The sequence below is a fragment of the Strix uralensis genome, chromosome 8 (genome assembly GCF_047716275.1).
Source record: "Strix uralensis isolate ZFMK-TIS-50842 chromosome 8, bStrUra1, whole genome shotgun sequence".
NCBI lineage: Eukaryota > Metazoa > Chordata > Aves > Strigiformes > Strigidae > Strix > Strix uralensis.
In genome coordinates this window covers 11,860,784-11,885,101 of record NC_133979.1, presented here as the reverse complement: position 1 = coordinate 11,885,101, position 24,318 = coordinate 11,860,784, and the positions used below count along the sequence as shown (strand labels likewise).

General features: G+C 53.8%; 1 protein-coding gene across 5 annotated transcripts in view; it reads left to right on the top strand.

The window, feature by feature from the left end:
* The window catches only part of RNF220 (ring finger protein 220), a 232,839-nt gene that overhangs the window by 79,344 nt on the left and 129,177 nt on the right, over positions 1 to 24,318 (top strand). For 3 of the 5 annotated variants that reach the window (XM_074876208.1, XM_074876210.1, XM_074876207.1), the window contains exon 3: positions 14,987 to 15,061. The exons of the other annotated variants lie outside the window; for them this stretch is intronic. In XM_074876208.1, the coding sequence (XP_074732309.1) occupies positions 14,987 to 15,061 (75 nt within the window). The remainder of the gene's footprint in view (positions 1 to 14,986; positions 15,062 to 24,318) is intronic. 5 annotated transcript variants of the gene reach the window in all.

Here is a 24,318-nt window from a genome sequence, read left to right as displayed (position 1 = left end):
CGTGGCCAGCTGGACCATCCTTTTCCTGTGTTTCTGTTTGGGGAGGTGACCACACCCTGTGGGTCCGACAGGGATAGCCTTGCACATACTCCATGTTTTTCACCATTGTCCCTCCTTCCTCATCTGTCACCCTGGGGAGAGCAGAACTCCTCACTGGTCCTTTTCCACGGTTGCTTCAGCAAGGACATGCCTGGAAGTGCCCTGTGATACCTTTGCAACTGCTGAACTTTCCACTTCACCAAGACAGTTGGTGTTCTTGGGCTTTCTTCTCTCTCCTCCAAGCACTTCTTTAACCTGTAAGGACAAGATCTGACTTAAGCAGGAAAGGAAGCTTAACTGTGTGTCCTTGCAGCCCCAGTGGAGGGGCCTTGCTCATCCTAGGACTGCCAGGCGCTCACATGCCAGTGAGAAACCTCCCAGCCTGGAGAGCTGGCTGTCTCGTTAAATCTCCATTCTCATCCGCTTTGCACAGGAGGAGCTTCCACACAGGGAAGAGCCCAGGGCTGCTTGGGGAGGCTGTGACAGAGATGGGAGTTCAGCTGAGGTCTCTTTGATCTGTAGCCTCATGCTCTACCACAAACCTACCCTGATCTTGGGTTAGGGCTTGTAAAAGGGTTGTGGCTGCTGCTGACAAGCAGAGGGTGAAGGCTCTGGGGTTTTTATTTGCAATTGCTCCAGCAGGCCCCTGCCTGTGTCCGTGAGCTGCGTCAGGGCCACTCGTCACCCTGTCCTCCCTTTGCTTTCTAATCTTAATTTCTCCATTTTGCCCAGGCAGTGCCCCCTCCCCTCTTCCCCCCAGCCTGGGTTAAATATAGCAGCTAACTTTGGTGGTGATTAGTAATAAAATTTTAACAAGCATCCATATGAACGTCTTTCTGTCACTTTTATGAGGCCATTTACAGCACAGAGATATAAGAGCACCTTAAATCTCCCCCTAACAGGAGGGGTCATGTCAGAAGGGTGAGAAGCAGAAGGCCCAGTGTCCCATGTCACCTGCCTGGTGGTGCTGTAGGTGCTCCCTGTCCCCACGATGGAACGGGTGGCTCCCCTTTGTGCAGATGTTACTGGCTTGGCCAGTCTCCTTCTGGACCAGCAGGTGGAAAAGCATAGGGGATGCTGTGGGCTGCTGGTGCCCGCTGACGCTGCCCATCTACGGAAGAGCACAGCACAGGGATGTCACTGGAGCTGGGGATGAGCACAGCAGCATGAGGTTAGCTCAGGTTCTACAGCAGGGCAGCTGCCTCAGTGCTAAGGCACTGCACTTAGACAAATAAACTCCGTTAGGAAAAATTGTTCACATCAACCATTTTCCATTTACCTCCCAAGCGTGTTAACTGCAAAACAGGGAATGGCTCTTGTTGCTTTGCCCAAGCCTTAATTTGGGGCCTGTCTCTACCCTGACACTGTCTACCTTTTTTAAGAAAGGCTCGTAAAAGCCATACACCCTTCCTTGTTTCCAACCCCTTTGGCCACGCACCAAGGGCAGGGTCTGCTCCTGCTTCCAGCGGTGCAGATCTCCCCTGCCCTCAGCCACGTCATGCCTGGTGTAAGCAGGAACAGGACTGAGTCCCTGGTCGGCAATATATGTGTGAACAGCTGAAGGGATCCTTTCCAGGAGTACGGTAGAAGGGATAAGCCTTTGTGTTTCCTGTGTGGTTACACGTCCCAGCTCTGCTCCTGTCTGTAGGCTTAATTTGTGAGCAGTGACATTTGAAAACCTTCTGCCTCTGGTTTTGCTCAGCATGGCAGTTGCATCAGGCTAGGACAGGTCCCAGGTCTCGCCAGGCACTGGGCTGACCACCAGGGACAAGCACAGTTCCTGGAGCAGTGATCCAGCCAGCAAATTCAGTATGTGAGACTGCACAGGATTCTGCCAGGTGGTGCTTCATAGTGTGAAGGGGAGAGCTCCTTCTGCCCCAGATAAGAGGCAGCAGCAAATTCCCACACCTCCTGATGCCCTCATGCACCCAGAGGAGGGCAGAGGGGATCAGGGCCAGGGAGAGGTGCTGTACCTTCCCCAGGGTCACAGAACCCTTTTTGTTGATGGCAAAGCCCAAAATAGAGCCCCTCTGTCCCGCCAGCCACCAAACCACATGGCTTCACAACTGCTTTGTGACACCCCTTTCGTGTGGGTGCTCTGCTTCCTGTGCCGGGAGCACTGGATCAAACACAGCTTCACCAAGTCTTTTAATATTAAGAAAAACGCCAAGACTTGTGGTCTGAGATTTGGGCAGAAGTTTAGGTCTGTTCCTTTTTCTAGTTTTGTTTCTTCAAAAAAAGGAAACACACCTTTAAATAGTGAAATCAGAAAATAAGGAAGCAAAATGTGTCCGAAATGAGGGCTTGTTTGTTGTGAGTAGTGCCTGGTCCCTAAAAGAGCAACATGCAGCCTCCTCATAGGCAGCACAAGTTTTGCAGGAAGCGCTACTTTTACGTAACTAGTATACATTATAACTAATATATGTTAGTTATGTAAACATACATAACTTGTTTTCTAACCTCATATATGCTACCCAAGCGCTAACCATGCAAGGCAAATATAAATATCACCCATGCAAAAGCAAGGGAGCAGATGCGGGGAGCAGATGCCGTGTTCTAGGTCTAGAGCTGGAGTTATAGTTCACTGTTGCAAACCTGCTTCTTTCAGGGGAGGTGAGACAGAGCTGTCAGCATCCAGCAACCTGGCAGAACAGGCAGCAGGGGTGCTCAAACTCCTTTCAGTAAAAATATCTAGTGTGGCCAATGGTAAAAGTAAGAGAAAAAGATCAGTATAGATTATTTTGATTTTCTGGTGAGGAGGGCAGAAATTAATAGGTTGGCCAAGTCAGACTGTTACTTCTTGCTCAGAAAAAGTGACTTTTCCATATTTGAAAATTTCATTCTGGGGTCTTGTAGGATACACTGGCCTTCTGGTTTTGATCAAGCGGGAACATCATTCTGCAGTGTTGCCGTTTCCTATGAAAAGCACTACTGTGTGAGCCAGCAGCCCTAGCAGACAACATCTCAGGGACTGCTCCCTGCACCACTAACAGGCCACGGGATGAGGCAGGGGTAGAGCGCAGGACATCTGCTGACAGCTTGTGGGTGAGAGGAGGTAGTGGCTGCTGCCAGACCAAGATGATATTGGCACTGTCTACGCTTGGCAGCAGCAGAGGGATGACCCTGCTTCTTGCTCCCATGCTGCTCTGTTGAGTTTCCCTGGGAGCCCAGTTCCCCCTGGGCTGGTATTTGGGTGTTTTATCTGATTGTTTCCCTGGGTCAAATGAGATATCTGTATCCCTGGGAGCAGGAGGGACCCAATGCTCCCTCTGTGCATCACTTTATGTTGCTACTGTGAGGGCCTTGGTACCCCAGATGAGGTTAGTGAACCGGGATGTTCTGCACATCCTTGGTGCTGTAAATAACATTCTTCATCCTCCGCACATGCACATGCTCCTGTCACATGGCCACATGTTCACTGTGCACGTCAGAGCAGTCGCTGATAATGACTGGGGTCCTGGAATCACCAAAGTGACCTGTTCACAGAGGCAGGTTGCCCAGGCTTGGCAGAAGAAGGCACCTTGAGGCCCCTGAAAGGATGGGATGCCGGGGATGGCACTAAGGGAAGGCAAGGGGGGATCAGAGGGCAGCAGCTGGCAGCCTCCGTGGGTGGTGGGATGCAGGGGTAGCCCTGCTCCATGGGGTTAGAGCCTGCTCCGGCAGGAGGTCAAAAAGGCAAAGTTTCTTGGGAGGTGAATTATCAGTGGGAGCAATATCGGCAGGTCAAACTCATCGGTGCTGGGGTAATACAGTTAAGGTGCAGAGCCTTGGAGGGAGCCCGGCCGAGGAGTGCAGCATTAAAGCAATGAGCCCAGCTTAATCTGCCCCAAGTGAGGGCAGTGGGGTCTTTAATATTGTGTCAGGCTCGCAGGCCCTTGTTGGCGGGTTATTCTTCACGGCAGCTAATGCCACTGGGCTAACTGAATTAGCCCCTCCTTCCGCGGGGTGAGCGTGGGGTTGCCGGGAGGGCGATCGTGCCTCGCAGCTGCAGGGAGAGCGAGTGATGGCCTGGAAATTCAATCAGGTGAGGAGCCGCCGCCATCCCCAAAGGACAGGGAGCAGCCGAATTGGGGAGGACAGCCCAGGACGGGAATGCTGGTGACTGGCTCCATGCTGTCCCTAGGCAGGGTGCCCTCCGGGGACTGCTCCCTGCTCTGGATGGCATGAAATGCTGCCCTGCAGCCTGCTGCTCTGCATCCACAGCCCTCCAGGAGCGCCTTGGTGGAGACCCCGTCCATATCTCTTTCTCGTTTCCAGCTTGCTCACTGCTGGGTGCGGTATTTCCTCACACATCTGTAGGGAACCACGGCACAGGCACAGTCTTCTCCAGGCGAGCTGGGAGTCCCTGGGGTCCAGCCTCCAGCGCACTTGCAGCATTTCTGTTTGATTGGAGATGAAGGTTTGCAAGTGAGAGACAGCCTGGCCCAAGGAATTGACAAGTGGTCTTTCTCCTGGCTTTGCTGTTGGGATGAGGTGTTCCCCTAACAAGCCGCTGAGTGATTGCACAGTCCTCTCTGTAAAGCCCTGTGGAGCGCACAGGCAAGGAGGACAGCTAAGGGGCTGGGTACAGCAATGGCCCATCATTCCCAGGAGTCATTTTATGTCCTTCAAGTTAAGGAAACACCTCTCAGGTGTTTGCTTGTTGTCCTCCAAACCTGTCACTGCATTTTTCCTTTCCCAGTCTCAGCAATTGCTTTTTCCCTCACATCCAATTAAAAGCACACTCCCAGCGAATACTGCACATCCTGAGTGGATGATGGTGTCCATGCCCACCACTGCCTGGATGGTGCCAAATCCAGAAGGGCTCACCTGTGTGCCAGAGGCCCAGGACAGCCTGCACCCAGGCAGTGGCACTTTGTCCACCCCAAGGGCAGGAGTGGCTGTGGGGGCCACAGGGGATGCTGTGATCTCAGGGGCCTGGGACAGCAGACCTATGGCACAGGGCTGCTCCCCTCCTGTGGGGCACAGCCCCCCTCACCACGCCACACCAGCCCTTTCCCTAGCTGAAGCCACCGCCCCTTAGTCCCTGCCGCTGGGGATGATGCAGTCCCCTTTCTTTCCCAGGTGCCCCTTTGATCTTCAAACCTGCCCCATCTCCCTCCTCCCCCCTTTCCCTCACACTGTTATAAATGGAGGCGTTGGCTGCCTTTAAATAGTCATATCTATCAGACAAGCTCATGTCAGCCATAAATTCTACAGTAATGATGATTTTCTAAGTGGGTCGTCCAGAGCTATTTCCGCTTCAGCCTCAAGTTACTGCACATGTCCCCCCCCAGGGGCCGGCAGTCTCATTTGTTGTCCCCCTAATTGTCATTTCTCCCATAAGCACTTGGGCAGAAGCTGGAAGGAAAACCGGCCCTGCTGCTGGCCCCGGTTTGGGGGTCTCCTCTGCCCCCATGGATCCCTCCTGATCCTTCCACCTGGGAGGGGGCTTCAGAGAAGGGGAGAAGGCTGGAGAGGCAAGACAACACCGTCTGCCTCTAATGTAGGCAGGAGGAATGACCGCAGAAGCCCACCATATGGATGCCCTTACCTCTCACTGCTCTCCCCCCTTCCCCAGCCGCATGAAATCGGCCCCGACGTGTGAAAGCTGTAATTGCAGGTAATTCCCCTGCACTGCGCATGGTTTGAATTTGGCAGAGCAGGAATGTGGAAGGGAGAAGGGGAATTACTGCCCAGACGCGCTGCAGGGCCAACATCTGCACGAGTCATCAGTGCACATCTGGCTGCAGCAGCCTGTGCTTGTAGCCCAGCCGGTCACTTTTTAGCCCATTGGGTCTGTCTTAAGCTCCCACTAAGGGCAGGGCATGGACACTCCAGGACTGGGAACCTTAGGCTGATAGAGAAATTACTCCCTTCACCTGATATTGCTGCTGATATTGGGGTGGTCACACAGACTTGGTGTGCCTTAGTTTTTCCATTTATAAAATAGATTAAGGCTGTCAGGAGCACACTCTAGGTTACCCATCACTCACTATTCTGTAGAGAGGAGTGACTGTGGCACCCTTTTCCAGGTTTGCCTAAGGCTGGCACTGTTTTACAGCATCCCCCAGTGAGACACCAGAGCAAAGGAACTGATTTCTACCTCCACACGCGATTGGGATCAGTGAGGTGCATCCCTGCCTACTTTTTGTTTCACTTGAGCGTGGCCCCAGAACCAGAAAGCTTTCTGCAGAAATCCTGCCTTGAGGTTCAGTCCTGCAAGGCTGAACACTTCTCAGTACAGAGCCACTGGTGCAAAGTGAAGGATTTCAAATCTGTCTTGCAGGATCAGGAGTTTGCAGATAGAAGCAAGGTAGGATGGGCAAAGTGAGACTCGTGTGCTGTCAGTACCAGAGGGTCTTTGTTGCCTCCAGGTGCCATAAACCTCGGTCCATCTGCTTCCACTGGATAGGGAGGAAAGCTTCCATCACACAGACAAGATGTACATTTGGTATTTCCCTGTTGTGGCTGGCAAACTAGTCCTGCACCCTGGGAAGGCTGCTGGGACCCAGGAGGAAGCAGAAAAGGCTGGGGAGACGGGAGGGCTCAGGGCACAGAGAAGGGCTGTGGTCTTGGTGAGGGGAGGCTCTTATGACCAACAGCTGGTTTCTCTGGCCAGACTTGAACTGATCAGCCAGTGAGAGCATGGGACAAGAATCAGGGAGGTTAGAGAGAGACAGACAAGTCTGGCCCGAGAGCACTCTGGCAGTGCCTTGTCCCTGAGGTAGCCAACCCTGCTCTGTCTCCTTGATGGAAAAGACCTGCTGGACCTTCTCATCCTGACTCTTTGCCTCTAAGGTTTCTTTGGGTATGTGCACAGTCAGGGTGTAAATCCTTGCTGCCAGTGAGCCGCCCCATGCTGGAGAGGGGATGATGGGGAGGCTTTAAGCTGCAGGCATGGGTGTTATGTCTCCTCCCAAATGTGGCTGATCACCCCCTCCATAAGGAACCTGCTTGGGGCTGACCCAGGAGCAAAGGCATCTTCTGTTCAGTCGCTTACATGCCTTCCTGCTCTCCCAGCCCCGAGGAAAGCAGCCTGACTTTGCTCAGCAAGAAGGCAGACGTAACCTCCTCCCCAGGCGGGCGGCTTCCCAGATAACCCCCCGGCTTTCTGAGGGCAGTGCAGGTGTCAGAGGCATTGTCTCTTTGGAAATTAATTTTCCTGTCGATTTCCTTATTTCTCTTAATTGATGAGGGGCAAGTCTTAGGCGTGATGCCAGCGGCACCAGCCACAGCCTCCTGTAGGTATCGGTGGAGCCAAAAGCACTAGTGCCGAGGGCTGGGGAGTGTAATGAACTCTCAGAGGACTCGTTGCAGCTCAGCCCGTGCTCTAGATTAGCTGAGGAATCATCTGGCCCAGCTATTAACTGTCCCATTTAACATCATAAATTATTAACCTAATTTTGAGGAGGGTCGGTGACGGATCACGCTGATTTTGTCAGCTTCTCTGCAGTCTCTCGCACAGCCTGCTGGTGTGGAGTAAGCCGCAGGCAGGGCCTGAGGGTCAGTGCCTCCAGAGAAGGAGAGAGACAGGGCAGAATAGCCTGGCTGCTGGCAGAAGGACCAGCTCTGCCTCCTCCTCCAGCCCAGCGAGAGCTCAGAGAGAGCCTGAGCAGGGGGGATCCTCCGGTGGAAATGGGGGATGTAAGAGCTGCCTCCAGGGCAGAGCAAAGCCTCCTACTCCCCAACACATCTGCACCCATGTGCATGAATGTCCAAGACCTCTGCCCCTCACTGGGTACCAGTATGTGCCACCCACCCTCAGTGCAAGCCGATACCAGAGGTGCTTTTTAGCTTGTCTAAGCAGCTATCAGGATGCTTTTTAGTTTGTGTGCAAAGGCCTGGGGTCAGGAGGTTTTTCTTCCTATGCTTGTTCTAGACCAGAGCTTGTTCAAAAAGTTTCCTTCCTGGGAAAAGTTTTAAATAAAATAAGGGAGAAGTGGATTCTCTGGTATAAAAGTTTTAAACCATTCATAGGTTTTTTTCAGCTGATTGAAGCATAATGAAAATCTAAGGGATCCCATCTTTTCTTTCCACTTTATCTTTCATTGAGAAGAGAGATGTGTGAAGGAAGAAGGGGCTGAGAGTTGCACTCAAACCAGCATTTTTTTTAATTGAGTGGAAAAATTTTGAAGTCATTTGGTCTGTCGAAAAAACCATACAAACCTGAAGGAAAGCAAGCTCTAAAATCCTTGTAAAATGCCTCTTTCATTCTGGCATCACAAAAAGGACTTTTTGTTTCCTCACAAGCAGCTGTGCTGCTCCGTTCTGCCTGTCCATGGTGAGTGAGTGCGTGGCCCTGGGCTGGCCGTGTGTGTGTCCCCGTGCTGTGTCCCACAAAGGGCTGGCATTTGGGAGCCAGCGTAGCCCCAAGACCCACTCCCCTTTGCTTCAAGGCTGTGTGAGGTTCAGTGGCCAAGCCTTGCTATCGGCCACGCGCTTCCCAGGCTGGAGGTGCTTGGGGTCAGGATGAGCAGGCTGCATTGCTGGTAAAACAGCCCCCCAAAAAACCCAACACAAGTGCAAAGAAGTGCCTTTGGTTGTGGTGGGGGCATGGAAAGGTGTCAGAGTCTGCATTAAACTGGCAAGAGCCTGTGCCACTAACTTGCTCATCCTTGAGTACCCGTCTACTAACTAAAAGTGCCTGTAGCTTGTAGTGTGGTTACTGCCCCTCTCTCCCTTACAGAATGAAATGTCAGGAGGAATCTAGCATTTGCAGACCCACAGCATCGGTGCTGTCATATGCCCCTCGCCTGGCACAAGGCTTTACACACCTGCAGAATAGAGAAGGTGCAAGGAAATTGCCTTCGCCAAACCTCACAGTGCACATGCAGTACAGACCCGCTCAGGACTGATGCCCAGCACACGGATATAAAATACAGCGCCCTGCAATAAAACATGCTCTGCTAGTCTATATATTTTGCAATCCCTTTAAAGATTTTTTTTTTCTTTAAACCCCTCACCCAAGCTCCCTCCCCATTCTCCCCCCAAAAAATTATTATAAAGAATTATTGCCATTAGTACGTCTTTCCCAGTGAAAGGAGAAAATCGCCTCATTCATAATTTATACCCTCAATTACTATTAATAAAGAAATATTTCAGCAGAAAATCGCCTGGGAAAATTACACGTAACATTGCATTAACATTCTATTTGAACATTTTCATCACATTTGTTATAGAGTTAATAAGAGGGATATGCTCCCCTGACTTCTTCATGAAATTATGGGCTGCCTATGATAGTTTAATCTTTTAGACTTTATATAATATATTCACTTTACTAATTGAGCTATCCAAGGAGCAGTTAGGGATGTTCTTAAACGTGGAAGACAAAGTAATCAGGGCCGTGACTTCCTGATGAGAAGATCTTCTTCCGGAGATGAGGAGCCACATGTGTGAGGAGCACACACGTACGTGTGTGTGAGCAGATGTGCCACTCCATTAGCCCTTCCCTTAATGTCCTGCTTGTACTTGGAAGTGAACATGAATGAAGGGTGGAGGTGATTTTCAAACTGATGAAATCTTCCCCAAAAGCTCCGTTTGTATTTCAGAGTGAAAGGGGGTCTGGTGATGTCGAGCAAGCTGTTATTTTTGGAATAAGAAATGCCCAGCATGGGGGGATTCTCAGGAGCAGTACTTCATGTAGACAAGCCTTTACACTCAAATTCATCCCCACCCACAATCATGCACAGACCATCTCCAAAACTGTGGACAAGGAGCTGGGCTGGGATGAACAATCCCTCTTCTGCTCTCCCTGGAGCTTCTGCTTCATCAGGTAGTGTGATCTGGGACACGCAGTGCAGAAAGGCTTCCCCCTGCCCAGGGTACAAACGAACCCAAAGTTGGGCCAGATGCAAGAAGTGAAGTAGGTGTGAGCAGTGAGGAATGAGGAGGCATTTGGAAGATGGACACTGCTGTGGTGCACCATGACGGTGCCACCATGGGCATCGGTCTAGACAATCAACTTGCCTCCAAAGAGCTTGAGCAACAGGAGAGCCTTTGTAGCCCTCTCTTCTGCTCCTGCACCTGCAGTCAGGGACCTCATGCAGCAACTGGAGCCTTGGTCCAGACTCAGCTGCTCTTGGACCCTTCCTTGCACACAGGCAGTGTCGGACACCAAGATTTGAGCCCCTCATCCAGTTTGGGAACTGAACCCAGGTTGGGGTCTCTCTGTGAGATCCTCCTTTTCCCTCTATGTGCACATGAGGTGTCCCTTACCACAGGATGTGATCCAGAGCTCTTGGTTTCAAGCAGGAGGCTTCCCGAGGTGACAGAAGGCAGGACCATGTGGAAGAAGGCTGCATTGTCAGCATGCCAGGAGGTTGCTCACTCATTAAGCCTAAGTACATGCAGCCACAAGCAGGTGCAAAGAGGGATCCATCACTGCTGAGCAATGGCCCTGCCACCAGGGATGAAGATGAATCTCTGTTAGCTGCCCCTGATGAGGGAGACTGAGGAAGCACAGCACCAACTGCTTTGTTTCACATCTGAAGGGTGCTGGTGTCCCCTCCACAGCCACTGAGACTGGCCACAGGCAGGGAAGGGGTGACAGGGCACAAGGTAGCACACAGGCTTATAGGTAAGGATTTGCAGTCACCCCTGAAACCACTCTTGTGATTCCCAGCCTCTGCAAACTGGTGGCCAATGCTGACAGCAAGCCAAAGGGTTAATGAAAAGCTTTCATGTATTGGGATTCATTAGCTGGGACTCATTAAACAGCAAATAAGAGCCCGGATGTTGCCAACTGAGCCCTGCTGAAGCCAGCTCCTGCAGGTGAGGCAGCCTGGGACTGCAGGAGACCCCAGTGCTCGGGGGTGGCTGGGTGAGGCCCCATCACTCCCTGGCAGACTGTGGCTGGTGCATCCCACCAGAGATGGGAATCAGCATGAAAAGAGTGTGTGTGGGAGGGTGCTGGCAGCGAGCACCCCTCCACCACATCCCCAGTATTTTAATATCTGTTCACAACACCATCAACCCATCAGGCCCGGCCAGGCTCAACCATTCAGACCCCTGGTGTGACATCCAGTTCTGTCACCAGGAAGAGGGAGCTGAGCTCCTGCCAGCTCTGTCCTCCCAGCCCATGTGAGCCCATCAGGGAGACAGGGATGGGTGCGTGACAGCCCGAACCTGTGGCCCTTCACTGCAGCATGAGGTATGGGCAGCACAGCACCCACACATGGTTGCATGAGACATGCAGCTCCATTAATGCTTTTATGGTGGAGCATGTCCCTGGCTGGTTCCTCATGGGATGCGCTGCATTCCCATTGCTGAGCTTGCAGCCAACATTTTCTGGGGGGATGGTGTGCCACCAGCCAGCACTGATGGAGGCTGTGGCCACCTGGGCCACAACTGAGTGATGCTGGGCAAGCAGCAGCTCATGCAAGCCCAAATCTCCCTGTTGCCTCCTGGATGAGCAGGGCCCCACAAACACATGCAAACATGTGGGGAGTGTGGGGTGTTGGGCATCTTTCCAGGGACCACACAGGCAGCCTGGGCATGGCAGAGGCTGAGGAAGGTGAGGCACGGACTGTCCAGCCAGGGATGGCCACTGCCTGGTCCTGGGCAGGATGGACCATGCTGTAAACAGACAAAGCTTGTAAACAGGGCTCCAGCTGGGATAAATTTAGCCCATTGGGGTTGCAGCCCTGGCGCGGCAGGACACGGTGTCAGGACATTGTCGAGAGGAGAGGGGGAGAAAAAAGCTGAATAAACAAACACAGCTTGTCCCTTTTTTTTTTTTTGTCCCAGCGTTGTTATTTCAGCCGGACAATTGCCCTGCAGATTGAGGGAATAGGCTGGAGTTCAAGTGAATTTGTCTTCCAGCACCTCCCTTTTTACATTGTGTTTTCACATGGGAATGTATCCTGGAATATATGGCAGGGTGTCTGTACCCGTGTGTGTGGATAACTCCATGGATGCTCCACGCACAGCTCTGGGCTGGCCCACAGGGATACAGGCTGCTTTGAGGCCCAGGTGAGGCAGAGTAACTTGGCATTGGCTGTCATGTAGGACTTTGCTTCCTCCATGTGCACATCCCAGACTAACACCCATCGGTGTCCAGGAGCACACGTGCAAGGTGATCTGTGCTCCGCATGCATCTGTATGGGCCTCCACAGGCAGGCGCAGCTCTGGAGGTGTCCCTCCACAGCGGAGGGGACACTGTAGAGGTGAAAGTCTTTGCAAGGTTTTAGAAATGGGGATCAGGACTCCTGAGCTTTTTTCCCCTAGTTCTGTCATGGGGTTTGGACAAGTCATATTCCCTTGACAAAATCATCCATGATCTCAGGAGCAAAGGGCATGGATCTTCTCTGTCAGTCCTGCTCTGTGAGGACCTAAGTCTTTTCTAAAGGCCATGTTTAGAGGCAGCCTAATTTTCACGTCTTAATTTTATTTTCCTCACATCTCTCTCTGACACACACATACACACACACTCTTCTATTGGAAAAACGATTTTAATACCCATGGCACATTGTCCTGGTGTGATATAAAATCCAATGACATGTGGCATTTGGAAAAGGTCACTTCTCCCATCAGGATTCATTATCCTACCTCAGCCTGGGAAGCCATGGGGTTGCCCCCACCTCTGCGGTCCCCTTGCCCCCTCCCTGACTGTGGCGGGCGAGCAGGGAGAGGGGATGAGGGGGCCACACCAGTGTCAGGGCAGTCCCTGCAATGAAGGCTCTTCTTTCTCACATTGACATCCCTGCCCTTCCCTGGGCCTTCATTTTCCCACCTGCCGTAGGACAAGAGGAGTTACAGGGACATGCTGCTGGGAAGGCTCGGGCTGCAAAGATGGCTCCACTGGGTGAACAGGGCTCGGGCCTGCTTTCACCTGCCTTCTCCTGCTCGCTGCTTCCTCTCTGTTCCCTTTTGAGCAGGAGCCGGCTCTTGCGGTGCCCTTGCTTCTGCACGGTTGCAGAAGGGAAACACTCCCCTTCCCTGTTTCACTTGTTCAATTTTTTGGCTGGGTTGGTTGGGAAGTGCCCTTCCATGTCAGTGTTCGCCACCACCTAGGCAGAACTGAGAAGAGAAAGCGGAGGCGACATGGAAAACCCAGCTCCTCCCCAGCTTCCCCACCAAGCACAGGGTCCCTGGCTGCCCTATGCTCAGTGTTCTCCAGCCCCTGGGCAGACCAGCAGTGTCCTGAAGGCTGGGTGAAGCAGCCCTGGGGGGGTTCTGCCCTGCCTCTTGGTGAGTGCCCACGCAGGGCAGCATCCTGGGCTGGAAAGGGGTCCCTGATGCACATTGCAGGTGAGGGACAGCAGGTCAGGAGTGGAAGACGTTCACAGCAGGGCAGGAGTGACCAGCTGTCCTGGAGTGCTCACATGTTTTTGTCTTTTCTTGGACTCATTTCTGCTCAGGCTTCCCCAGGACCATCTTTGTCCAAGTATAGCCACCTCCCCAGGGTGTTTCCAGCCCAACTTGGAGCTATTCGCTAGAAAGACGTAAGGGTGCAGGAGAGCCAAACCTGCTGTGGAGGCTGCCTGAGGGTGCTCAGGGGATGCAGACCCTTGCAGGGCAGAGCATGAACTTCCAGCAAGTTGTCCCATGGGCAGGGAGACTGGGAGCCAGAACTTCTCTTCTTGGTCACAAGCTACCTTGGGGCACCTTGGGCTAGTTGTTCACCTCCATAACCCCATTTTCCACCTGCAGGTGAGAGGTGAGGGTGGGTGCACTGAGCATGCAGTGGGCTCAGGGCTGCAGGAAGGGCAGGAGATGGAGAGTGGGAGCAGTTGTTCCCAGGGAGAGGAAGATTATTTTTGCAGTAGGGAGTGGGATTTGACGCCTGCTGAAGATGACTTCTCAGAGTGATGAGGGTGATGGTGAGTGTAGCCCCTTCCTACCATATAAACACCAATGAGTTATGGGTACCCCAGCCTCTAATTATGCAGTCAGCCCCAAATAGGCTGTGTCTAACGAGGCTGACAGACTAATATCTCAAGAGCCCTTAATGCGTTATCATCTCTTGCTGTATGACCTCATATTTATAACTGCTCTGGTGGGAGGTTGAGAAATGTCCTTCTCTTCCCCCAGCCCCCTCCCCAACTTTCCCCCCCCCCCGAGCAGCAGCTCTTCAGCCTCATCTGTTAGGATCAGGAGGAGAGAGGCGACTTCTCTCCATCCATCATGAGTGGAGTTCGCGCTATTAGATGATTAAAGACATTTTTTATAATATTTGGAAGAGGCTTTGAAATGTCTCTCAAACAGTGTGATTAATGCCTGCTTAACCCTCGCCTGGCTGGGATGCTGCGGTGGGAAGGTGGGTGCATCCTGGGGCAGGGCTCCCTGGGCATCTCGGCGGTCGCCCGGCCGTTGGGCACCCCGAGCCCTGACAAGGTGTGATTCATGAGCATGGGGCACCTGCAGGAAGCTCCGGCCTCCAGGCAGTTCCTAACGCACCGGGGACTTGGTGGTTTCTGAGGCTGCAACGGCTGGGGCAGGAGGAAGCGGCGCCTGCACCCTCCCCAGTGCTTATGCAAGAGGCCCCGGGGCTGTGCCAGTCGAGTCGCAAGCCAGACCATCCCATGCCAATGCTGTGGGTTTCAAGGGTGGGCAGGGAGAGGGGGTGAGCAGCCTGTGCCCACTCAGGCTCTCCTGAGGTGGTGGGGTGTTTGCTTTCCTCATTTCCCCTTCTTTTCCCTCTGACTCTCCAGATACTTGCTCTCAGAGGCAAATCTCTACAAAAAAAAATCAGGGGCATCTAGATGCTCCAGTAGGATCCTCCTTTAGGATGTTGCATCCTTGCTCAGAGTTTGCCATAAAGACCCATGGGGCTGGTGGAAATGTTCACACTAAAATTTGTGTCGGCATTGTCCAGTACCTGACAAAGGCCAAATCGCTGATGTTCGCCCACGCTGGTTCCCATGGGGGAGTGGAGATCTGGCCTCGGATGGGGGAAGGATGCCTGCCTCCTTTGATCACAGGCACAATGTTTCATAATCTCAATTTCTTGTCAATTGATTGCCAGATAGAAGCGACAACCAAAGAGGGCCCCAGGCGTCTGCAACTGCCACTCATCGTATGATTTTAACTCTCCCCCTCTGTAAGTTTGCATTATTTTCTTCTTGTTGTTGTTGTTATCTAAAGAAACCTCCCCTCCCTTCCCCTCCAAAAAACCTCCTAGAAATCCCAATGCCCTTGTCAATTTGGTATTCAATGTACAAATAGCTGAGAGGGGTTAATGCATGATTAATAGGTGTTTTATTAAAATGGTTAATCAGTCATTATAGAGTCCAAAAGATCAATAGATTTCTTATAATCATGGCTTAAAATCATCTTTAGCGCCACTGCTTATGGGCTTAAGACCTGGGGCAAGATGCTTAGGGGACCTGGGAGTCTCCTGTTAACTCCTTCTAACCCTTCTGCCATCTGAAGTGTGACCCAAGGTCTCCTGCAGACGGCGAGAAGCCGACACAGGGCCGCACATACTGTTATGGTTACCATCCACCTTATTATTTATGGGTATTAAAATTGTCACACCTGAGCAACAGAAAAGGGAAATGGAAAGAGGGAGAAACTGGCAATGCAGCTGGATAAATGCTCTTTGTTACGACCGTCAGCAGCACCCGAGCAGAGCGAGGTGGGGGCATGGCTGGGCTGTCTCCGATCCATTAGTGCTGTTGCAAAGCAGCAAGCGTTGGCCAAGCATCACCCCATTGCAGCCGTGCTCCATCACTAACGAGCTCTGCCTCTCATGTTGGGGTGAGGTGGGGAGGTTCAGCCTTGCACAGCGGGGAAGCCATGTGCCTGGTGTGAGGCAGGGTGTTGGTGGCCAGGAAGGACCAGTCCAATGCCACCTGAGTCCCATCCATGTCCTCAGTCCCAGAGGCTGCTTTCCTGGCAGCTGGATGATGTTGGGTCTGGTTGACCCAACCTTTTGGGATGCCTGGTCCAAGCTGCTTTTTGATAACTCTGGCAATACCGTGACAAATCCCAGAGACACTGAGCTGCCGACCCCCAGCATGAGGTCTCTGCGGGAGGAGGTGCTGTTTAGACAGGCTGACATGGGAGCGGCTGAGCCAGCACAGGCAGGGGTGAGCACAGCCTCCTCTTTGCCCCCTAACCACCCCACAGCATCCTCTCCTCCGCAGCAGAGGAGGGATCCAGAGGTCATGCGGGGGGTCTGTGGTAGAGCGTGGACGGCAATGCAGAGCACTGCACCGCGCTCTGAGCATGAGGCAGGGCAGCTGACATTGGTGAGCGGTCCCTGAGTGATTTTGGGAGCCTTGGCTATGAATGTTGCTGTGGTACTCATGCAATGGAGACCCAGACCTGCTGCCCAGTGCGCAGAGCAGATCTTGGTGTGCTGGGACCAGTCCTGGTGGCCTGAAACCCCTCCCTGTGCCTCCATTTCTCCTTCCAAGATGTGCTTGTGCAGGATGCCCAAGGTTAGAGACCCTCACTTGGAGGCTGCTGGCAACTGGTTCTCTCCGATAATTTGGTCACGCGGAGTGCCTCCGCTGCAGCCCCCCTCCCTCACCTCCTTGACCTGCATGAGGTCTCAGCCCCGCTCCCCACCGGGCTCTGCTCCCTGCCCGACCCTGCAGCCCATGCAGGCCAGCTGACCTCAAACCATAGTTTAGGTAAAATGAAGACAAATTCATACTTCCCCTTCTCTTCCCTGCCTGTCCTGCACTCATCCTGCTTTGGGCTGGCTTGAATAACCCCTGCCTGGCAAGAAATCCCAAATCTGCCCCATCCAGCTGGTGGGTCCATGCCCATCATGGGGGTCTCAGCCTGCTGAGGGTATTGCTGCCTCCATCTCCCACCCCCACTGGTGTTCGATGTGGGGCTGGGCGGAGATTTTCCAGACCCCCTGGGTCCAGCCCTCTCCATCCCTGCCTCATTGCATATTTCTGGGCCATTATGTTCGACAGGGAGAATTTGTTTCTGTCCAGAGCAGATCCCCGGACAGTCTCAAAACCTCTGAGGATTTATCATCCTGAGCTTTTGTTTGTGGGTCTCCAGGACCCTCTGCCCCACAGCTGAGCGCAGATGCTTCTCTGTCTCCTCCACGGAGCCTGCTGACCCCCAGAAGCACTGACCCCTCTCTTCCCCCATGGATGCCCAGGCTTCCCTGCACCCTGGTCACACACATGCCTGCTGTGGTCACAGCAGCAGGGGACATGTCCTACCTACCGCGAATGTGATGCCTGTGGCTTCTGGCTTTGCTCCCCAGGGCTGCTGAGGGAGGTGGCCCAGGGGAGGGTGCGCTGGGCTCCCATCACAGAAATCTCCTGGGACCCTTAGGTCACACTCAGCCTGACCCAGGACAGGTGGCAGGGGAGTCTGGGCTTGTCCCCTTGCAGTCCCCAAATTGCAGCCCTGCTTGCAGCCCTGGTCCATGGCAGCTGAGTGGCTGGGAGGGCCAGGCACAAGTGAGGTGTGAGCACCCCTCATTCTTCTCGGGGGTCAGCACTGATATCCCCTCGTGTCTAATAGAGATGAAACAGTGGCAGCTGCCTGTGCCGAGTGACAGTGGGGTGACAGCAGGGGCAGCGCAGGTGCCAGCGCGGCTGGCTGCACTCTTCATCTAAGCAGATGTTTGGCTGCCCCACAGTCATGGTGGTGAGGATTTGGGGTCACTCTCAACAGGTTCAGGTCTATCAGGACAGAGCTATCAGCTGGCACAGGTAGCGATTGGGGTTGTGTTTCCAAATATCTGTCACTGCTGCATTAGATGGGGACCCCACTGGCCACCAGCCCCCTGCTCTCTCTCCTCCTGTCCCAGAGGCCACTGTGATGGTGACAGAAAGCTGCTCTGGAGACTCTAGATTGTGACAGAGAAGGAAAGGGGTGCAGGGCTGGTCCACCAAAGCACCGCCCCTGCAGCCCTGTCCCCTCCCTGGCCGCCCACATTCCTCTGCAGCAGTGCCAGGAAGGGGGTGACCAACCTTTGGCACGTTTATTGACACTCCCTGAGTTCATACTGTGACTCTACAATCTTTCCCTGAGATTATTAAGAATTAATTGATCACTTTTATATTCCCCCCGATACCCAGTGCTGCTTTGCGACAGGCAGCAGGAGGAGGGAAAGGAGACGGGAGGAGAGCGGGGTGTGTGTAAAAAACACACTGATAAATGTTAATTACTCTTTTACAGCCCTTGTCAAATTCCAAAGCAAGTCGTAAATTCATTAAACTCTAACGGATTAAGCACATGCAGCTTATTTAGTCGCCATAAACAAGATCATTTGGATGTTGATTTTCCCTTTTTTATTGCTGCAGCAGAAAAGGGGAAAAAAATCAGATGAGGGAAACAGTTGGTGGTTACCAGGGAATCAGAAAAGTTTGAATTTATTTCATATGTTGTTTTCTTGCTCCGTGGCAGCTCTTTGTAGCACACTGGTCTTTGGGTTGTGCCTGGGCAGTGTCTTGCCAGGGAGTATGGCCTTGCCAGGAGCCATGTCCATGCCCCAAGCGGCAGAGTCTGCATGGACAGCCCTGGGATGGAGGGACCATGCTGCACAAAAGATCTCCATATCCTCTCCATGCCCCAGGGCTGCATTCTTAGTGCTGAGCTTCTTAAAGACCCAAGCAAGGTCTGGATGAGCAGAGATGGGATGCTCAAAGACATTTTGGTAGTGGTTTTGGGCTGGGCTGGCTGCTCTGCACTCCATCATGTTGGGAGGTCTCTAAGGATAGGCTGTCTCAGAGGGACTCAACCCGGCCCCTGGGATGCAGGGGTCTGCCCTCAGCCACTCTGCAAGGGATTGTGCAGGCAGAGTTAGCATAAAAGCAGCTCTGTTCATTCTGGGATGTTTCAGTTCATTTAAGTGCTGTCCCCAAGGTGCTGACTGTGCCCAAGTAAGTGAGACATATCACCAGCCAAGCCCATGAGAGAAAGGAGGCAGGGAAGGGACACCATGCTGGCAGGAAGGGACAGGGCACCTTTGTCTGCTCAGAACACGGGGACATGTCCCAGGGTCTGCCAACCCGCTCAGTGAGCTTGCCATCCTCTACTTACATGTGTTAATCCAGGCTGACCTCCTGAGCTGTGGGAGCAGGGGAAGGAGAATGAGAGGAGGGTCATGGAGATTAATTAATACTCAGGGCTCTAATTATGAGTTTCTTCAACACTGGGCTTCTAATGAGGAACAGGCGCTGAGGCAGCTCTGAGTCACGCTGCCCCCCAGCTGGCCCTGCTGAGACATCTCCTGCCTCCTTACAGGGGTGGTTTGTTTTACTGAGAGAGGGATGGGAGTTAGCCCCTGGCCACCAGCATCTGCAGCCACTGGGCCCTGGCCACTGTGGCTCTGGGGCTCCAGGGTGTGTGGCCAAGAAGTTGCCATGCTGCTGTGTAACTCCATCCGTGCCTTGGGCCGAGTGACGAGAGACCTGCTGCCATCCCCAGCACACCCAGCTCCCTGCCTCAGTCTAGTATCTGAGCGTGGAATGGAGGCAGAAGGTGGCCTGGGGGACCAGAGGACCTTGATGAGTGTCACAACCTGGCCCTGCACAGTGGAGGGTGCTCCCCAGGCCCGGTGCTGGCAGCAGCCCTGGCACTGCTGGCTGCTGGCTCTGCTGCTGCTGGTTAGCCATCTCCAGCTGAGCGGCTCGTGGCCAGCAGTGCTGGCCCTCAGACACAGCTGTACTTCAGCATCTCCTAGCCTCTAGTGAGGCTGTGCTCATCAGGAGCTGCAGGCAGCCGTGCACTGCAGGCAGCAGAGGGAACTCTAAACACCTCACTGGAGCTCACTGCCTGGGTGCTGCCAGAAAAATTTAGGGCTTTTGCTTCAGAGTCCTCAGCAGCACTTCATCTAAAAGAGGTGGCCTGGGTGCTGGAGAGGCAACTGCCCTCCTCCAGCCCCATCTGAGCCCATCTCTGAAATGGGTACAGCCCAGGAAGGTCTGAGCTGTGTGTACATACATAACCACCCTGGCCCTGCTTCCCTCTCCGTTTGCCTCTTGGGGGGCAGAGTGAAGGAGGGGAGCCGCTGAAGGTCTCAAATAGGACAGTGAGGGGGTGCCAGCCTTCAGACCCCCATTCCCATCAAGCATTTCCCTCCCACAGTCCTTGCAGTGGGGACAAGATGCACCAGTCAGCGCCAGCTGAAGCTTCCCTGCCCGTCAGATCCCTCCATGCTTTCCCACTGCATGGAGGTGCCCTCCGGAGATCTCCCTGGGCTTCTGAGTGCGGATGGGGCATCCAGGGGTTAACAGAAGGAGTGTGTCCCATGCTAAGCAGTAGCTAACAGCCACTAGCTAATAACTTTATGGCTTCAAAGCAGGGCATTTATCATGCTGAAGTTTGTTTATGCACTAGTTATATGGCGCATTATACCAGCACTGTGTTTGGCTGATAAATTCTCTGTGACAAGCGAGGCTACCAATGGGGACTCACTGAGTCCAAAAGACCCATAGCTTTTTCCTGAACTCTGCTTTCTGAGATAAGGATGTTTTTTCCCTCTCTTGTTTTGTAAGGAGGAAAGAAAAAAATTTGACAACCTGGGAACTTAAAAAAAAAAAAGAGGAAGATATTTGTTCCAGCTAATTTGCCTGATGCCATGGTCCCGATGGGGGCAGAGGAGAAGGTGCTGCTCCTGCCAAGGACCAGGAGGGCTGTGTGTGAGGACCTCTGTGCTGGCAAGTGATGCACGTGGGCCCGTGCCGGGAGGTTTGTGCATGTGTTGAGGGGCACTGACAGTTCGTACAGGCTCTGGATGTCTCCAGGAACAGCCTACCTCAGTCCCATCTCCTTCAGGGAGGGTATTTTTTGGGTAGAAGTGTTAGAGGGCACTCTGGCAACCCCCTAGTTCTGCTCAGTGTTTCTAAAATGAGCCATAATTGTAACGTTCATCACAATTTTGAGGCTGCACATGTGTGTGATTTGTTGCTGAGTGCAGCATGGCTGCTATGTTCACCTGTACCCCCTCACTCTGGGTTAAATTGTTTTAATCCTACTAATAATAATGACCTTCACATTTCTGGCCTGCTCTATCACAGGAGCCAAACCCACTTCGCAAACATTAACAAGCTCGGCCTCCCGACTCTGTGCAAACATGATGGGTCAGGATTATTTTTCCTGCCGCAGCGGTGGGGAAACTGAGGCATAAAGCAAGGAACTGGCTGGTCTGAGCCTACTTAGAGGGCCATGCTTTGCTTTAACCAGTAGACCTCACCCTGCTCCAATTTGGGCCCGTGTAGGCTTTCATACGTCTCACCTGTAGAGCAAGGCTTGGGGCTGCCTGGCCGGTGGGATGCAGCGGGACAGACCCTGATGCCAGGACCTGCCTCCGCAGTGCCGCCGAGGCCTTTGCTCCTGTTGGGGAGCAGGACCTGCGCTGCAGGATGCTGGGGGGGGCTGGGGTGTGCCAGCTCAGCCTGGCCCCATCCCCGTGGGGCCATGCCCACGGCCACAGCGCTTGTCCCTCTGCCCTGCTGTGACAAGCGGAAAGCCCCCAGCCGTGGTCCAGTGTTTGGGGGCCAAAGCCCAGTCAGTGGGCGTGTGGGTGCACACCTCCCTGCGTGCAAATGTGCTCGTTATGTGCATCTGCAGGTGCTCCCCGGTAAGGTTGTCTTAGTGCATTTACCTGGGCACACCTCTGTGTGCATGCATGGGTGTGCATAAACATGGATTCATTAGTGCACTATGTGCATCTCCATCTCCGTGTGCTTCATTAGGATCCATCCATGGCTGCCCACCCACGTGGGCATCCTCGACCGCGTGGCCATCCCAGCGTGTCCATCCCCGGCCGTGTACCTGTTGCATCCCCGGCTGTGTACCTGTGCCGGCGTGCGCGGCCCCGGCTGCGGATCTGCATCAGTGGCTGCGTGCAGTGGCCCCTGCAGGCTGTAAATACTGCCAGTGTGGCGGGGAGGTTGAGCGGTTTATGGCTCAAGGTCAGGCCCATGAATCATAAAAAGGTGTCGGAAGGAGCATTAACTCCTAGCCTTCGCTTGGTCTCTGTGTGGTTTCAGGCGGGGCCCCGGAGGCAGTGATTAAAGGGTGCACCTTCCCCTTTCAGTTTTACGGTAAAAGGAAAGCAGTAAATTAGAAGCCCACAGACTGGGGCAGGCCAGGTCCCGCCAGCGCAACAGCTAAGCGAGTACCTGCCGTGCGCCCCGAGACCCCACTGCCAGCTCTGCACCCCCTGCCAGCATGGTGCCCACGCAGCCCCTTCCCCTGGCAGCCCCTTCCCAAGGGGCAGGGTCTGGCCGTGTGCTGGGCAGGCGGCTGCGCTCATGGTGGGTACATCCCTCCATCCTCGCCCAGCCGATGGCTCGGGATGGTGGGGGGTGCTCAGCCCCACTCACCCCACAGAGCAGCAGTGCCTCTTGCTCTGCACCTTTTTATGACTCCAGCTATAATTAACTCAAGTAATAAAATTTTTTGAATCCAAATAGATATAATTAACATTTAATGCCCCTGTTTTCTTGCGAATTGTCAGGACTGTTAAGAGCTGAGTATTGATTGAAGAGTTGAGGCGGATGTTTCTGCTGCCAAGGTGGGATTGCCAGGGCAGAGGCAGAAAGTCCTGATACTGGTCAGGTCCCTGGCCCACATCTGGACCTCGGAACAGTGACTTGGGGCTGGGGAGAGCTGGGACAATGTCCAGTGCTGCAGGGCTGACCCTGGCCCAGGGAGGCAGGGATGAAGGCTGCTCACAGGATCCTGCTTTTTCCTACCACTCATGAAAAGGTAGTCTCCAGTGCTGCAGCCTCATGGCAAGCACTCAGGTATGGGGCATTGATGGAGGTTCCACCCCACCAGCATGTGCTTCAAACCCACCATCTCCTGGAGAAGGGCTTTTGGGGACGGAGGTGTGAACACACTCTGCCCCATCCTCATCCCTGCAGCATGTCATCCTCCCAAGCCTGACTCAGCTGGCAGCTGCCCTGGCATCCCTGCCTCATCCCCACCGCCGCCTGCCAGGCTGGTGAGCAGGACATGGGACATATGCAATAACACCTTCCCCGAGCTGCCGCTGCTGCTGCAGCCAGCCCAATAAGGTGTCGTGCAAAGGGCCAGGTGGGTTTGGCCATTGCCAGGCTGATTTCCCCCAGCTCCTGCCAGCTTGGCATGGCTGCCCACCCTCCAGACCTCCCTGCCGGATCTGTGGGCTGCGGGTCAGGCTGCCACCGCCTGCCTGGTACCTGCAATAACAAGGGCCCAGGGGCAGGCCGGGAGCTGGAGCACATCTGCCCTAAGGACACTGCACATCTGCCCTAGGGACACTGCACATCTGCCCTGGGGACACCGCACATCTGCCTGGGGACACTGCAGGTGCAGAAGCCCTTCTGGCCACTGGCAGCCAGCAGGGAGACTGGGGCTGGGCTCAATGAAAAGCCCAGGCACGTGCTGTGCTCCTGTCCCTGGGCTGAGTTGAGCATTAGATGTCTCTGAGGAGTGGAGGAAGGGAGCCTAGCATCTTGCCAGGAGGGAAAATACTTCTCCTTTCTCTTAAAAAAAAAAAAAAAGTGCTTTTTCCCCTGGGGAATGGCATCGCTGAGCCCTGGAATTGACGGGGCTGCCAGAGCTGATGGATGGCGCCGGTGGAGGGAGCAAAGCGGGTCAGCAGAGCAGAAACCAGCAGGCACAAAGAAAGAACATCCCCACTAACCAAGGCAGGCGGTGACACCCTGTGCCGGGGCTGGGACCACAACAGCCCCCTCTCTGTTGGGCTGGAGTGTCCGCACAGCTGGGGTACCTGGGGTGTCATCCTGCGATGCCCCCGGGCTCACCCCAATTGCACCCGCCGACAAGAAGGGCCTTTCTTCATCTCCGCACAAGCCCTGATTGTTCAGATGCTTCCCCTGCCACTGCCTTGTGCTTCTGCTCTTCCCAGAGACAGTTCTGAGAGGAAAGGGAGGACTTGCAATATCTGCACAGCCAGAGCTGCTGGGGCTTCAAGGTTTCTAAAGGGGCCAAGGCTCCTCATGCAGCTCCAAACCGGGATGTCTCGATCCTCTCAGCAGCTCTGCTGTGCAGCCACAACCCACCTGTGCCTCAGTTTCCTCACCAGTGGCTGAAGTCCTGCTCTGCCTTTGCAGGTGTGCTGCAAAGAGTGGGTGCATGCATTTGAGCCAATGTACCCCTGAGAACTGGGGAAGTGCAGTGCCAACTGCCCAGGGCAGCCTCGGTGCAGGCAGTTGTGCTGACAGGTCCTCTTGCCTTCCCTCCCAAGCACACAACATCCCACCACCCACCCCGGAGCTGAGAAGGGGCAAACTGAAAGGTGGAAGCCTGGGCTGGTGAGGGTCTCTGAGGACTGGTCCAAGCAGGGACCTGGCCGTGTTTTGAGGCTGGTGGGAGAAACTGAGTTTTTGTAAATGGTGGAGGTGATGTCTGCAGGAAGAG